Raw genomic sequence first — 17483 nt, 5'->3', positions numbered from 1 at the left:
TTCAACGTCACAAATGCGCCAGAAAACAGGGTTCGTAACCACCAGAAAGCAGTATGGAGGGTGCTTTCACACCTGCCCTGTTTGGTTTGGTTCAATCGAAATCAAGTTTGTTTGCCCCCTAAGTGTTGTTCATTCGGGCAGGTGTGAACACAGCAATCACACTCAGGTGTGCACCAAAACAACCTGACCAAGACCTTCTTGAAGAGGTGGTCTCGGTCCGGTTCCAACTGAACTCTGGTGCGGTTCGTTTGTGGACTGCAGTCACATTACACATTGTTTGGGTTAAACATGAGCATGTTACAGTCCTGGAGGATTATTAATGTGCACCTCCTCCTGTACAACTGCAGACTCATTGGTCCCAAGAATGAATGCAGATTGTCCAGTGGAAAAGGGGCTTAAGTTTGGCCAGGCATTCACTGCACATGACAGTTTCAAGTGTTCTACAGACACATTTCAGTCAGTATCAAACCTTATTGAGTTTTAATACCCAGCCCTTGTTGCAGCTCTATTTGACACCAAACCCAACCACCTCAGATCTGCCACATTAGACCCTCCCTACCACCACATTCCCATATTTATCACCTTCAGAGATTCAACACTGTTGTCAACAACGCTGTGTGGCCTGAGAGGCTGGGTCATTACAAAAACAAAGCATCTACTCAATAAGCAGCGGAGACGAGAACAAAAAAATCTGCAGTTATCTGGAATTCCTGTTCCTAATCCGTCCTTTCCAGAAGTCGAGGAACAAGAAAAGCAGCCATCATGGCACCCTTCAGCAGCTCTCAGAGCTGAAATGTGCTTTGACCCTTTTGTCAGCACTCATTCATCCTGAGGACAAGGCCGCATCTATGCCACAGTGTTTGAGCTGCAAGCCAACATTATGGAAACTTCAAAGCACCGTGCCCCCACCTTAACGCTCATTATTCTTCCCTCTCCAGAGAGGATTTGCTCCAGCATCAGACAAGGGATGGGAAGAGGATGAAACGGAAGAGACTGTGGCGCTACCTGAAAGATTTCTGACAAAGTGAATTCCTGCACAGACGGAATTTCTAGGAATCAAAATTTCTAGGGCTTTGTTTTTATGTCTTGGCAAACAATATTTCTTGTTGAATTTTGTTGTGTTTTAGTCTCCGCGCAGAAACAATATTGTGCATGAAACATCCTGCCGACATCAAAGCGGCCTTTCCACAACATTAAAACCCACTGTCACTCTCAAATACCTGACCAGAGCCAGCAAGTCTATTAGCCCCGAGGGGCTGGCAGGACCACGTCCCCAAACATTCCCAGGGGGTCCAGTATGTGTGTGTGTGTGAGTGTGTGTAGTGGATTTAGGGACAGGGTTGTAGGGACAGGCGTGTGTTTAGACAGGGTCTCCCTCTCAGGGGATTAGGCAGCCTTAGGACTGTGGTAAGGAAAAGAAAACATCACATGCTAGACTGCCCGCTGCACAAACAGTAGTAGTGAGTGGTGGCATGTCACCACGTAGTGGTACCTTAAACTGAGTGTCATTCAGACTGGGATCACTGTGGCACTAAGGTCAAACAAGCAGAGGTGTCAGAAGCTGAACGTCAAATCTGTTACATGCAAATAAAAAATCTGAGGCGTGTTTGCATTACAAAATCACAGTCAGTTATTGAATAATAAGTTGAGCAATTATAAAGCACATAATCACTAATTTGCCTCCACAGGCTTTACAATCTGCAACATATGTCACCCTCTATCATAAAACCCTTCACACACACACAAGGAAAAAGTCCCCCAACAACACTCTGACGGGAGAAATACAGATAAAGTCGGTGCACTCTGAGAGGCTGTAGTAAAGTTGAATTCAATCAAATCTCATTGAAGATGATTTGATTATGGAGCGGAAACATAACGAAAACAACCAACAACAGTCGCTCAAAATAGTCACACGTTGTCTTCACATACAGTTTGGATTTAAAGGGATACTTTGCTGATTTTCAGCCTGGTCTGTGTCACTGAGGTGTGGGGTATGTGTGCAGATGAACAGTGTTAAGGCGCCCCCCGAGCCACCAGCACAGGCAGGCAGTTTCTGATGCTGCTGGCAACAGGGGCGCCTTATCATCTCACACAGCAGTGACACAGGCCAGGTTGAAAATGCCAATATCCCTTTAATGAGATTGCTACTTTAAGATTCACTACTTTGTGTGTTGTTGGTGTCGAATCACAATTCAGTTTCAAGTGTTCTACAGACACATTTCGGTCAGAACCAAACCTTATTGAGTTTTAATACCCAGCCCTTGTTGCAGCTCTTTTGACACCAAACCCAACCACCTCAGATCTGCCACATTAGACCCTCCCTATCGCCACATTCCCATATTCATCACCTTCAGAGAATCAACACTGTTGTCAACAACGCTGGGCGGCCTGAAAGGCTGGGCCATTACAAAAACAAAGCATCTACTCAATAAGCAGCGGAGACGAGAACAAAAAACACATCCAGTTTTCACATACAAGTAGTGTTGTTGCACGACTGGAATAACTTACTTTAAATACCTTGAAAAATATCAATATTTGATATCAAGCTGAGGGCACAAAATGTTGTTTTTTTACTAAAAGATAAATATAAAAAGGCTATAGCATGACAACGATGACTTTCCCTTAGGGGCAGAGAACAGCAGAATGACTGCAGTAAACATTTAGAATAGGAGAGGGCAAGAAAGCACAACTGGTACTGGTGTATCAATACTGCGGAAAATGAGCACCGGGACCATTTAAAATATTCAGAATTGATATGCATCTATACCTCAATATTTTGACAACACTGCATACAAAAAATTTTCTTCTGTATGTTAATGTATAAGAACAAACAGAATTGTCAAGAGACTGGGGTGCCCAGTGGCTTAGTGGGTAGAGCAGGCGTCCCCAATATGAAGGCAACGTCCTTGCCACAGTGGTCGCGGGCTCAAGTCCAGCCTGTGGCCCTTTGCTATGTATCATCCCTTCTTTCCCCCCACCTCCCCACACTTAGACTGTCCTAACCAATAAAGGCAAAAAGATTACAAAGTCAAGAAACTATAGTGGACTATGCTTCATGAATATGTCTAATATATACGTTTTAAGATGAGGTTTAAAATGCGCAATATGTTGCAGGGGAATGTGCAAAAGTTTGGTTGCTGTGATAGTTAAACTACACTCTTGGTAACTTTGCAGGCTGCCACTGTTCCAAATTTAAACTTCAACATCAAAAAAGTAGGGATACTGTTACTCTGGATTCTCTGTTGTAGTTGCACTTGCTGACTTAATCTGTAAAGACAGATGTATCTTCACATGAAAACTTGTGGTGTAGCTGGAAATTCCTCTACATAATTTCTGAGCATCCGTATCGAGTCCCTTAAGTGGACAGTAGGAGAGTGTGTGTGTGTGTGTGTGTGTGTATGTGTGGTGGAGAGGGAGGGCGGGGGTGTCAGCGGAGAGAAGCAGCAGATCTGGCTGCTAGAAGGCCAGTCCAGTTAAGTCCCAGCGGTGGCGGGTGCTGAGGTCGTGAGGCGCCACACGAGCTCGCTGGAAAAAGGCCGCAGGGAGCAGGTGCGCATGTTAATGAGGAGACAGCAGCTGCTGCCCCGGCCATTCACTCCCCACCCCCCCACTTCTGCTCTCCCACACCTCCCATATCCCACCACTCTGCCTCCTTCCTCTCCATGGCACTCCATCCTACTACTGTCCTCAAGCCTGGACGCAGACAAGGGCCATGCACTGCAAAAAAATGCGCTTTTTAACTTGTGAATCAGTCTAAATTAGTCATTTTTTAAAGCCCCTCTCCACTCAAAAATGTGTTTGTCTTATGTTTATGTCCCCTACAATGTCTGATGTTGACTATAATGACTTGTATCTGTGCAAAGTTTGTCACTAGAGATGTAGTTTCACATTCCTCTGCTGGAGGGGGCAATGTCTGTGCATCTCTGTAAAAATCTGAGATTCAAATTTACGTAGGTACGTCACTAAAACAAAAGCCAATCGCTGTTCTATAGAACGCTGCAGGGATAACAATGTTTTTCTGGGGGGCTGATGCAGAAGTCAACATCACCCTGGTTCGTTTGTAAAAAAACAAAATAAATAAATGCTAGTTTCCCGTTGGATTATTGTGGAAAAAAAACTCTGTGGCCATCAAAAGTTAATGATAATTACGCATTTTGTTCGGCAAGACATGAAAAGAATTGACACAAAGGAAAGCCACTTGAGAATGTTTTAAATGTAAATGAAATTGCTGTTAGTAAAAAGCTAATATTCGGCTATGAATGAACATGACATCACCTTCATTACGAGGCTGTGAAGCCGTGTTCCGCTTGATGACGTCCTGTAGTGTCATTTAGCCACTTGTTAGCAACCATCTTTTCTTTTTGTTTGGCCACATAAAAGCTTCCAGGAGTGGGGTATTTACTGATGTATGTTATGAAAAAATTACTTAAAAACTCTGAAAAATGATTAAAATTGTGAATAAATTTCAAGAATCAAGCTGACTGGCAATGAAAACATGACAACTTGGATATTTTTTACAGTGTGTTATCTGAATGCCCCCCCCCCCCCCTTCACTACTTAGCGGAGAAATGAAGAGCAAGTGAGGAGAGGGAGAGCGGAGGATGAGTGGGCCCATTGTTTTCCCTACCCATTCAGAGTTGACCACAGGCCGGGCGTATTCAGCTGTTACACCTCCTCTTTCCTCTCCTCTCTGTCTACCCCCCAAAAATCTTCTCTAAATCGTCTTTCATTTTACGTGGCTCATCCCCGAATTTTCCCCTTTTTTCTCATTATTGGTTCCACTTCCTCTGTTCAAAGTCGTATGGTCGCTGGCATCCGCTCGCTCCCCTCTGTGCACCTTCTTTCCCTCCAAACCCCATCACCCCACTCCTCTCATCCACCCCCCACCCCCCATTCCTTTTCATTTCTAAGACACCACATTAGGATTTATAAGTCTCAACTGACTACTGCTCTCTCCCCCTTAAAACTTTCTTCCAAGTTACTCCAAGCTGCTCTGCAACGTTTCAGTGGTTGGCGATGTTTGAGGCCGAGCGTAAGCCAAAACCTTAAAATCCAAAACACACACAAGCGTCGGGACAAACAAAAGGAGTCTGAAAGAAAGGAAACTGGAACTGGTTTGGTTTGGTTTTTCAACGGGAGAAAGACAGAAAGGGGTTGCCAGTTCAGAAGGAATTTTGGTGTTTACTCTTAAGAGTCTCCTGTCCTGATTCTTAACCCACGGCTCGCTTGCTGGCAGCCTCATTTTTATGGCTCCTTGAAAATAAAAAAACTCACACCAGCTTTGAAAGCTGGCATCTGCCCTCGCAAAACAGCCCAGCGTCTCACACCGAGGCCTAAAAGACAAACAGACAGAGCCCCTGCACCCTTACCTCAGTGCACGTGGACGCACTATCCAAACACACTCCAGCTGAGGTGCTAGCAGTAAGTCAACTGTAGCACACGCTAGGCAAAGAATGCTAACAGTTTGCTCTTTAACTTGGCGAGAGCCTGTCAAATACACACTCAGCACAAAACAGCTTTTACAGGCAGTGAGCTTAACGGCCTCAATGAGAGCTCAAAAAAAGAAGGGTTGGGTAAGACAAAAGATATTCAATGACTCTTTTATGGAGTCTTGGCTGTATTCAAAACAAACAGAGCAAAGCAGCTGCTTCAACAAGAGAAATCTGCCGGCCTGGCGAGCGGGATAATCTTAACAGCAGCAGGTAAACTGGGCGGCTGGAAAGGTAAATAAAGAAGGCATGAAAAGAGGGGCACAAATCAGAAGCTGAGCAAATATCAGGTGTTTGGGAGGTATCGTATAACTGCAGGACAGCAGTGGAATTATCTCCGCGGTAAGGCCGATACTGTTATTATCTTCTCTGTCATCCCTGCCCAGTAGCCCTCATTGTTCTCCTCTGCGCTCACTCCTGGGCCCGTCTCTTCTTCTATGGCTGCCACAGTAGCCCGTGGCAACAGGTTCCGCGACACTGATGGGATGCATAACAGGGCCGGGGCGGCGGCTCGAGCCCGCAGCAGATGTTGTGGTGACATCTGACCCTTCGCCAGGCGTCACTCTCTCTGAAGGGGCTTTCCTCAGTGTTGGGCCAATCTGCCATCTGCCATCTCTCTGAGGTCACGCACAGATGGGGACGGAGGCTTTGAACGTAATATGTAGGCTACACACATGTGCACTGTATACAAATAAAAACCTAGAGGGTGTACACAGATTTCGGCAGCTGTACGGGCCCCAGTCTGAATCCATTTTAAGAAGCTTAGTGAATTAGGTTGTGCATTTATTCAATTATTGTGCCATGTAAAGCTCTGTGGGAGACAGAGCCAGTGTCTGGTTCCATTTCTGTAAATGGCATAATTAAGATTATTTTAGGATTATTCTTTGTCTATCCATCATTTTATATATTTGAGCAAAAAAAAAACAAAAAAACTCAGAACCTAACTCCTGTTTAGCTTGTTAGTTATGGGAAAATCTGGTTGATTAAGGCCCTGTCTATGTGTATAGAAATATTTTTGAAAACTGATATTTGCCTCTATGTTTTGGCCTCACGTCCGGCAAGTAAAGTAGGGCTGCAAACCTGCAACTAATGACTATTTTCATTTTCAATGAATCTGTCAATGTTTTGTCTCAGTTAATCGATTAGTTGTTTGGTCTTTAAAATGGTCTATAAAAGTGTTTCCCAAAGCTCAAGATGACATCTTTAAATGCCTTGTTTTGTCCACAACCCAAAGATAATCAGTTTACTGTTATAGAGGAGTAAAGAAATCAGAAAACATCAAATTTAAGAAGCTGGAATCATCAGAGAATTTGGGCTTTTTTCTTCAATATTTTCTCAAACCGATTAATCAATTATAAAATTAGTTGGGGATTGAGTTTATAGTTGACATATAACCAACTCATCGATTACTAGTTGCAGCTCTAAAGTGAGGTCAGGCAGGTCGAAGTTGAACCAAAAACTCATCAATTTAATTGGTCAACGCAAAATTAATCGGTAACAATTATACACAGTCATTGGTTTCAGCTAGAGCTGCAATGACTAACAAATTGATCAATTAGTTGTCAACTATTAAATTAATTGCCAACTAATTCAATAATCCATGAATCGGTTTGAGCAATTTTTTTAAAGCAAAGAGTCAAAATTCTCTAATTGCAGCTTTTTAAATGTTAACATTTAATGTTTTTTTTTTCACTTCTCTATGAGAGTTAACTGAATACAAGAAAAAGACATATGAGGACATCTAACTGACATTTTTCAGCATTTTCTGATTAGTTGTTAGGTGTTTAAACGGTGAAATAAGTCATATAGGCCAAACAACCTTATTGAGGAATTGAGAAAAACAATGACAGATTAATCGAAAATGAAATAATCGTTAGTTGCAGCCCTAGTTTCACTTTACTTCTCAGTAATCCTTCTCAGGATGTGCTGCCGTTTTGTGTTTATTTTCACTGTAAAATAAATATCTTTAAAGTTTCTGAGATGGTGTCATCTTGCTCTTTAGGGAATTGTGATCAACATTTTCCGTCATGTAATAGACCAAACGAAAGTAACAGGCATGTTAATCGAATGAGAATAATCATTAGCTGCAGCCCTACTAAAAACTCAGTCAGTTAAATATAAAGGGTTTTGGTTTTGGTACTTTTCTTTTTTGCTTTCTCTTCTCAGACTTTATTCCTTTCAGAAATTAGGCCAACAATATACAAGCAAGAGTTGTGCTTTAGGACTGTTACATAAAATATTTTTTCTCTCTGTCTCAGGTGACTAAGTGCTTTCAGCCAGGAGTCAAACTGTGTTAGTGGAGCATGTTTGTACCTCTGCCCCCTCCCCTCATCCCTCCTGTCTCCCCTCCACCCCGTCTCATTTCCTGGCTGTTTGGTCCTGTGCCTGGTCTAAGTCCCTTTTAGTCTTGTCTGATCTGTTTTTACAGCGCTGCCCAAAGGGGGGCCTCTCTCCTCCTCTCCTTTCCCCCACACTTCCCTCTCTTTTCTGCCCTCTCTTGTGTTTTCCCAGCAGCTATACGGCGGCTAACCACCGCGACAACTCTGCCACCACTGGCGGAGAAAATCAACACTGAAATGTGCGCTCAGAATCAGCTTCAATCACACAAATCGAGTCGAGTGAAATAAAAATAGCTCCTCCACTTAAACCAGAGCTGGCACAAAAAACAGAGTTGTTGTTTGTTGTGGAACTGAAACCAGAGTTACCACCAAATCCCCACTGGCTTCAGAAATTACAGGGGAAACGCTGCCCCTCTTTCCCTCTCCTTACATCCATCCTTCTTTTCCTTCCTCTCTAATCGTACAGGAGAGCTGACCTGGCCAGCCCACATCTGGCAGTCTGCATTAGAGACCCTGTTTATTTGGGAGGGTTATGGACACAGCCCATGGGAAACAGCCTGCTCCCCCAGGGACCTGTGTGCGTGTGTGTGTGTGTATGTGTGTGAATGTCCTGAGAGTCATAGCAGCTCTAATGACTTCTGCCACTGCCTACTTTACGAGGCTGGGAACCACTTAAAGGCTTTACGGGTGTCTGAAGGTGTAGCTGACAGTGCAACCGGACACTCAGGTTGTTACTGTACACTGCCACTTCAAGGTGTGAGCCAGGGCATGCCAAAATGTCACATCGCTGCATCCTTCATGTGCCCAACTGTCCCACATAAATCAGGGCCAGGATCCGGCTGTTAACAGGCCACACATTTTCACATTTTATCAGCTGTATTTATATTCATTTTATGAGTTATCTCAACTATGAAATGAACTGTTGGCTGTTAGTTTATTACTAATAAACATGCCTCACAAGCAAGCATCTGTTCGCTCGGCCATAGAGGTTTTTAGGGGGGTGACATGCATCATTGTGGTATCTTAAAAGTTAGTAAGGATTGTGTGTTTTAGCTGCTCAGAAAGACCAACAGAATGAAAAGTGTTTCAGACATTAAACCATCTAGTGTTAGCTGCCAGTGGTCATTTTCCAGCCCCATACAATTTAACTAGATAGCAGTCGTCATAAGTACTAAATGACCGCAAACACTCAAAGATAACTTACAACATTAGCTTGGCAGGTAAACTGTAGACTGAGAGTTGTTAACAGGATCAGTTTAGAGCGTAGCAGTCATCACTAAACATTATACCACTTTTAATGGATTGATGACAGCAATGAAAATGTAATAAATTCAATTATCACAGTAATGTAGTAACTTAGTAGTTGACTTTAAGGCCGCCCCCCCACTGAGCCACCGCTCAGCTTCAAAAGTAGGGCTGCATCACGGGTCCACATTCTGAATTTCTGGTTCACTTTATTTTGAAGAACAGTAAATTTCCAGCACAGAGCTTTAATTTTTAAGTCCAATTGCTGCTGTAGAGTGAGTGACTGATGGACAGCTATTTGACAGAGGCAGCGAACTAGCTCGACAACATGGCCATACGCAAGTATGACACTAACTGTATTAAACTGTGTGGCCCTTGAACTAATGACTAAGGAGAAATCTGGACCCCGTGGCTGGACCAGTTGGGGACGACTGATCTACATGACATTGTTTTGCTTCACAGTAGCAAATGGTGACGCAGATGGACACTGCTGCCGCCGCTTTTGGGCGCAGATCTCTCTCGAAGGCGGCAACAAAGGCAGATCTGTGTCTGTCCGTGGGAGGTTGAGATGCTATCTCGTTTAGAGGCATCAGTATTGAATTTAAACTGTTCATATCTGATTAAAAACTCTTTGTAGTTGCATTAAATTGCTGGCCACCTCTGTGGTTTCGGACAGGTGGTGTTAACACCTGATGCGTTCCATACCCGAGAACACATGAACCCTGCTCGAGACTGCCTTTTCAAGTGGATTTGGGTACAGGCTGGCGTGCTTTGTCCAGGTAAGATACACAACGTTCATACTAATAAAACAAACTGGACTTTGGGGTCAAGTAGACCAGATCCAGGCTGAGGTGCCTGCTGTGAAAGCCCCCTTAATGCAATACAGGTAGCCTTTATCTATATTTAGTTTAGCCTCTATTTGTTTATACTTTGGCAAAGTGGAACCATTAAAAGTATGTCGAATCAGCTATTATCAGTTCCTTTTTGGGATGTACTCTTGAATGTACAGACAGCTATCACTGAATAACTAATACTGAATAAGCACCTAAAAATGTGATGATTCTCAAGCAAGATTTGCCGTTTATTATCATTTTTAAGTCCTGGATGTTTATTTGTGATAGGCATCTCAGACAATGACATCCTTGGGAATCCTTGAGAAGTGTAAGTCATTATCTAATCTAAAAACGTCTGAATCATGTCAGTGTGTTAGAGTTTGAGTGAGTAATGACTCCTAGAGAAGTGTTTTTAGGCTGGGGCTCAAATAAGTGTTGAAGCTTAAGGCCGAAGTCTTTTTTTCCTTGTGTAACAGACACGGTGGTTGGTATCAGTCTTACAATCTGCATCTCTGCTTAACTGAACAAACTGCTCCGTCTCACCACAAAGGCATCACACTCCATTCTCCTGAATATCCTGTGAGTAAGCATGCATCAGCAGTGACTGAAAGCTAAACGCACACCTGGCAGACAGAGTCAGTGTGTTCCTGTGTGAAGCTGAATGGGCAAAACCACAAGTAATCATGGGTATTATGGAGCATGCTGCTGTGTGGGTGAGTGCACATCCCTCTTAGTTGTTATACTATAACCCACAGACAGGTGGTCTGGCTGAAAGAAAAAAAAAAGAAATGAGGAAGTGTGGTTTGGAGTATGCCCAGTGTCTTTGTCTCTCACACACACACACACACACACACACACACACACACACACGCACACACAGACACACACATGCTGTCGGTCCACTCAGCCTGCGATCAAAGTTTATATGATTTGTCTTGGCATATGCCAACGAGGGAGGCTCAAATATCACTAATCCTCTGCGCTGAGGTTCCCCACCACCACCAAGTCACTTCATTGAGCCAGAACGCTCTGACGATCAGCCCTCTCACCAGCCGGACTCTTGCCAAAGGGAACCCAACACCGGCGGCAGCGGCCATATAAAAGCCTCGCGCTGTGTGTTTCTCGTTGTGTGATGATATGATCAGATACGGCACCTTTTCTTCCCTCGGGCCACTCCGAGGCTGTTTCCTGACTCTGAATGGATGCGTAGGGGGGAGTGTAGAGTGTGTGTAGTGTGTGTGTGAGGAGGGAGAGGCTGAGATAGACTCATCTGACCACAGCGAACAGAGGTGCCATTAAGGAATCCCCAGAACCGGAGAGACAAGGGCTCACTTTCATTGGAGTGGGTGGATACTGTAGCAGTGGCTGCACATACCAGCAAGAGATTAAAGACTCTGTTAGTTATCTAACGCAAACACAGAATAATCTGAAAATCCTGATAACGGGATTAAAGTTCTCACATTTTTAGATCTTAAAAATCTGGCACCCACACTGAACTCCCCAAAAGCTGACAAAAGGGGACAAATTCAAATATTTCTACTCATCCCATCAATATTCTGTACTCAATGACTTTAATCAGCGACACAAAACTACAAAATAAGATCTCACAGAAAGAGTCTGAGGTGATGGAAAGGTGATAAGATGAGTATCAAACTTTAAAACTACTACTTTAAACTACTTAAATAATATTGGCAATTATGTAACTGTAGCATAAAGCATTGAAACCTGTCAAGTATCGAACATTAGCGTCAAATCTGTGGCCACTAGTGATGCGTGGTGGGTCAGGTTTTTTTAATACCCACACCAACCCTGACAGCTACGAGAACCAATCAGCCGTGCCGCAAACATATGCGTAATTAATGACCCAAACTCGACCTGCAATCCGCTGAAAAGTTTCTGGTAATGACCATCATTTCCAGTAAATGTGACAATATACATCTTAAGTGTGATCTTGAGCGCACACCTGATATGTACAGTGGTTTGTTTACATGAGAGAACAGAGGTGCATGTTTAACAGATTCAGTATGGACAGAGAGATGCTTGCTTGCTGTGATGACACAGTGTTAGTGCCCACTTATTCTCAGAGGGAGTATTTTTACCGAACATTATGACTGGAGAGATTTAAATATGTCAGACTGCAAAAGATTTTCCTGTGTAACAAAGACCCTGAATGCAGCACTGATGATAAAGCTGCTTGCTGTGGGTGTAGACGAAGAGAGAGGAGGAGAGGGTGGAAGGTGGACTATTACAGTGGTTCTGTAAGTTATTAATAACTTACTCAGATACTGCTTTGTCACTTGCTGACTCGCACTTAATGACCCAGAGGCCTGAAACCCACAATATTTCCTAACAAGCTTAGCCAAAGGGCACTGTGCTACTTCACTGACTGATTCTTTAGAGTACAAACAGCTCAGGTCTTTGTATCCAACAAGACAAGAACCAAATGATTTGACCCTACTGACAAACAAGAGGAATTTCTGTAGTGTCCTTCCACTTTGGCCTCATTCACAGGAACTCTGAGCTTTCATCTACAGGAACCTAAATCCTAAATCATCATGTGACTCCCTGCAATCAACAGGCTGTCAGAAATCAGTTGTATTTTTTTCATCACACTGACTAACTGATGATGAAGGGTTATGATCTCTCAGCAGCGTCCTTCCTTGCCCGACATCTTTCATCTCTCCGGGCAGAGAGGAGCTCTGCTGCGAGCGAGCTGCTTTGATTCTGGCCATTGTGCCACTGGAATTTGGGAGTTATTTTTCCTGGTCTGGATTGGCTCGGCTCTGTCACTGCTCTCCGCCGCTGCCAAGCCTCTGCAGTAAATGAGAGGCCTCCTCCTCGGAGCTCTTTGGAGATAAACTTCAGTGGGGATGTCACAAGGCCAGGCCAGGCCAGATATGAAGAGGAGATGGTATTTATGGTATGGCATGTCAAGTAGGCATCACTGTCAGACTAAATAAAACTGAAGCATCCAATCAAGTTGACCTCGACATAACACTCGAGTTCAAGAGCGGCTGCTATTTGATTGAGGAGAAACCAAATCGCAATCCTGTCAAGAATGAAGTGAGGCTCAGGAAAAAACACTTCTCTGGATGCTTACATTAGGAAAATAGTGTCAGCCTGAATCCCTCACTAAGCCGAGCAGGATATCACAAATAGTTAAATGAAATTCATCAGCCAACTCTTTACTGCTGACCCAATTAACCCTGAGGAGTGATGTTAGTAATCCTGGGTTACTGCTAGAGTTAATTAATCTAGTGTATCAAGCCTGTGAAAACAGTTGTAAAATGTCCTCTCTGGTTCTGACACAATAATCTTGGAGTTGTCATCAGGTTTATGTTGGCTTGGTCTTGAGATGTCAAACTTTAAAGACAAACTGTAGACGTGGAGTTAGAAAGACTTGGGCCTTTACCAGAAAGAATTCAAGGAAAGATGCTATTGTTTGCATTTTGCTCAACACAGCAATATTTTTATCTTGCCTAATTCTGGATACCACCAGCTCTGCTACTTTTAATTTATGGAGGTACAATACTTCACTGGATTTCCCCCTTTAGTCATGTAACAGTAAGCACTTAGCTTCCTCTAACAATAGGAGTTGCCACGCTGATCTCTCAGTGATGCAAGAGACAGTTTTCCATGTTTGCTTTATAAAGATATCGAGAAATACATTAGTCTTAAATTGAGGAACTGCAATCGCTTTCACAGTTAACAAAGCAAGCAGCAGCTGGTTGAATTCTCACTTAGAGCCAACAAACTAGATATCACTGGAAGCTTCATAAGTATCTCTGAGTAAATCATTTAAGAACCTAAAATCACTGCAACAACATTTTGTAATAGGCATGCATACAAAACAGAATAGGCAGGATTAAACCTTGCATATTGTTGAAGTGTCAGTTTCGAGTTTGTGCACAAGTATTGCTAATGGTTCATTTCAGTTGTGGAACGCCACTCAGTACATTTACTCAAGTACTGCACTCAAGTACAAATTCAAGGCACTTGTACTTAACTTGAGTATTTCCATTCTATGCTGCTTTATACATCTACTCCGCTACATCTCAGAGGTTAAATATTTTACTTTTTACTCAACTACATTTGTCGGACATCTTAAGCTACTTTTCAGATTATAATTTCCCATCTCCTTCATCTACCTGGGTTTCACAGGACGGCCACGCTACAAACATACGATGATCTTACACGAAATGATGCATTGCTGTAGATTAAACTACCCAACAGTATATAAGTGATTTTAAATTAGCAGTAAAAGGCAACATACACATTAATGCAGCAGTAATAGAACTACAAAAACATCACACAGTGACTTTCATACTTCAAGTATAGTTTGATGGTAAAGGTTTTGTATGAAGGACTTTTACTTGTAGTGGAGTATTTTCACAGTGTGGTATTTGTACATTTACTAAACATAAAGTATCTGAATACGTCTTCCATGACCGGCTAACTTGAAGGTACTATACTTAAACTCCTGTAAACACACAAAATATGCTTCCTCATCAATTAAGCCTACAATCCTTAAAACGATCTAAAATTTCTAAATATTGTGTAAAAAAAAATACCCATCACAACTTAAGTGATGTCCTTAAATGTATTTTTACTTCACCCTAAAGTTCAATGATTGTTTTCAATAATATGACAAATAAGAGCAGCACATCTTCACATTCACAAAGCTGGAAGCAGAAAATATTCTGGCATTTTACTGCTATTTTTGCTTTAAAATGACCTAAACGATTACTCGGTTATCGAAATAGTTGCTGATTATTTTTCTGGCGACCGATTAATCGATTAACCAACTAATCGTTTCAGCTCTAAGTGATTATTTTGCTGCCTGAACTTGATGAACCCAAACTTTTTTGTCTCCTGGCCCTCTGGTGGTTCAGTGATGACGAGCACAGCAATGTTTTAAACACAAACACACACACACACACACACAGACACACAATGTCACAAACTAAGCCTTGTGTGCCCGCTCAAACCTTTTCAAAACTGCGAGGACGTCCATCTCCATGTTTAATTGGAGAAGTCTGAGGAGGGGCACAATGATGGCTTTGTGGCCCAATGAGGAGGTGGGGAAGGTGGGGAGGATGAGGAGGAGGAGGGGGGAGTGTGTGATTGAGGGGTGAATAACACAAATTAAGATGTGGCGGGGGGCCAAGGTGGCTGCCTGGGTCCTGCAGTCTCGGAGCCGTGACCCAAACATTTGCCCGGTCAGTGAGCTCTGCGACAGTAGTAAGATGACACTGGCTGGAGCTGCTAATGCCAGGATGGAAATAGAGCCAAGTGCAAAGTAGGCTATTATTGTTTAAAAAAAAAAAAGAAAGAGAGAAAGTTCTGGGCAGTGCTGGAGCTTATTGGTTTACATGTGGACTGAAAACCAAATCCCAAAAAGACTTCATGCTGAATGTTCGCTGAATGTTTAGCAGGTTAAAAAACATCTACCCGATGCCATCTGTCCAGGGGAATGAGAGGGAGAGCACTGAGGGCCATTGAGGAGGGGACACAATCCCAGGAGAGAGGAGGGGCTGTGGGTGAGGAGGGGGAGGAGGTGGTAGGAGGACAGGGTCTGAGGGTCTCTCTGGGAAGCCTCACCCAGATTAGTCACACAGAATTAATGGCAGCGGAGAACAATGGTCGCCGAGCTTCTGGCAACCCCAGCTGTCGCTCCGTGAAAGAAAAGAAAAGCAAGATTTAGGGCTGCGAGAGTTTGGCTGCAGAGGGGAGAGTGTGGTGGTGGTGGCACACACACACACACACACACATATATACATACACACACACTCTCCCTCTCTTGTGACCCCTGTCCTCATCAATGTCCACTCATTTCTGTCTCTGACCATTTGCCTCCCAGAAATAGCAACACTGGTGTGAGCGCTCGTCCCCTTTAGACCCCTCACATGTCAACCAAAAATCTGTCAGATTCCACAATCACACATTTCTCTGCAGGTATTCCCTCACCATTTATCGGTTAACAAGAAGAAGACATTGTTAAAACTTACTTGCACTGTCCATTGCCATCTGTAGTTGCTTCACACCACCCCTGGTTCAAACACGACTCCGAGGGCATGGAGCATCTTAGACCTGCGGATAGAAAGTTTTAACACACCTGCTGAAACTTCAAACAACTTTATAAGCAAGTCTAGTAGCTATTTCTGTCTACGTGATGTAGCTGATGTTTACTTTCCTCAGGAGATTTACAAATAGCACAGGTAATACTCCATAAATGTGAAGTCTAGGTGTGACTCTTGCCACCTCAAAAGTGCAGTTTTTGTGGTGAACAGGGGGATTTGACACCGGTTTGGCAGTTGCATGCTCCTCTCTGCAGCTGTCCAGAAAAATGTGCCATTTGGGGAGTAGCACAGCTTTGCAATAATATAAAAAAAGCACACTCACTGCTCTGGATTCAAACTGCAAAGGCATGCGTTTACATAGAAGTGAGAAAAAGTTGTGTTTGCTGGACAAGTGCGCAACAGCTGCCCGGAGTAAAAGGCATAGATTGATCCAGTTTGCAAGACATGGGAGTAAAGAAGACATAACAAGGATGATGCAAATAGGTGATTTAAATCATGTATGTAAACTTGATTGATGTAAATTAACTGTGAAGTTCGGAAACCTGCAGGATGAGTCCAAACAAGTTGAGGAAAACTGAGATACTCCAGTTGCAGTCCATCAGTTTGCAAAGCACTGAATGCAACAAGTTAAAATCAAACTCTAGCTACTCTGAGCTTTATGAAGTAAATAAATATAAACTACATTAATTTATCTTTCTGAGTTTGTAAACTCCTCCAAAGTGAGATTCCCCCCTGCGCCACTCACCTCGTGTTAGTGCTATCAGCGACAACAAGAAAGTTAGTTTCACAAAGAAAATATGCATTCCTTCTGGTTTAAAATGGTTGTACAAATCCACGTGGGTTTTTTCATAGATCCGATAGTGTGTCTTCCTCTCCGTTAGATAAAACAAACACTTTCAGTTCATCCAGGAGTAGATCCACAGAGAAAGTGCCGCGGTGTCTGTCTGTGAACTCCGCGCATGAGATGTTGTCACTTCAGATCCCGGGTTGGAAATGACTTGAGGGGACGCACTTCTCCATCCGCTGCTCCGAGGGGCGTTAACACACACACACGCGCACACACACTGAGTCCCCAGTCAGGCACAAGAAGCTTTACGACTTGATGAAGAGATAGTGCGCAAAGTTTTTTCCTTCCCGGGCGTTGCACTCTCGTGATTGGATAATTAACAACTTTAAATCGAGACTCCAGCAATTAGTCTGAGCCAGCAGTTTTCATCACAAACTTTTTAATGACTGAAAAGTATTTATTTTCCTAGACAGAATTAAGCATGAAAGTTTGTTTTTTTAACAAACAAACAAATTATTTACACAGTTAATAAAACAATTTGACTTTGATCAGTTGATTTGGTTCAGCTAGGCTACTTTTTATTATGTGATACTATGATTAATATGGTTTATAATGCTAAAGTTTAGCACGTGTCTCAACCTTCAGAATAAGCAGAACAGTTTGTTAAGACCTTAACTTTAAAGAAATAAAGCTAATTAAAACAGACAGCA

The 17483-nt window shown here is 43.0% G+C and overlaps 1 protein-coding gene across 2 annotated transcripts in view; it reads right to left on the bottom strand.

Annotated features, from left to right (window-relative positions):
* Positions 1-17002, bottom strand: part of LOC125889937 (neurogenic locus notch homolog protein 1-like) — a 51550-nt gene extending 34548 nt beyond the window's left edge. For both annotated transcript variants that reach the window (XM_049578241.1, XM_049578242.1), the window contains exons 1-2: positions 16732-17002; positions 15915-15996 (exon numbers count right to left, since the gene is read on the bottom strand). In XM_049578241.1, the coding sequence (XP_049434198.1) occupies positions 15915-15996; positions 16732-16789 (140 nt within the window). In that variant the 5' untranslated portion in view covers positions 16790-17002. The remainder of the gene's footprint in view (positions 1-15914; positions 15997-16731) is intronic.
* Between the last annotated feature and the right edge of the window lie 481 nt (positions 17003-17483).

Source organism: Epinephelus fuscoguttatus, linkage group LG6 (assembly GCF_011397635.1).
Source record: "Epinephelus fuscoguttatus linkage group LG6, E.fuscoguttatus.final_Chr_v1".
NCBI lineage: Eukaryota > Metazoa > Chordata > Actinopteri > Perciformes > Serranidae > Epinephelus > Epinephelus fuscoguttatus.
Note: the sequence above shows the minus strand (reverse complement) of the source record. Positions and strands in the feature narration are given on the sequence as shown.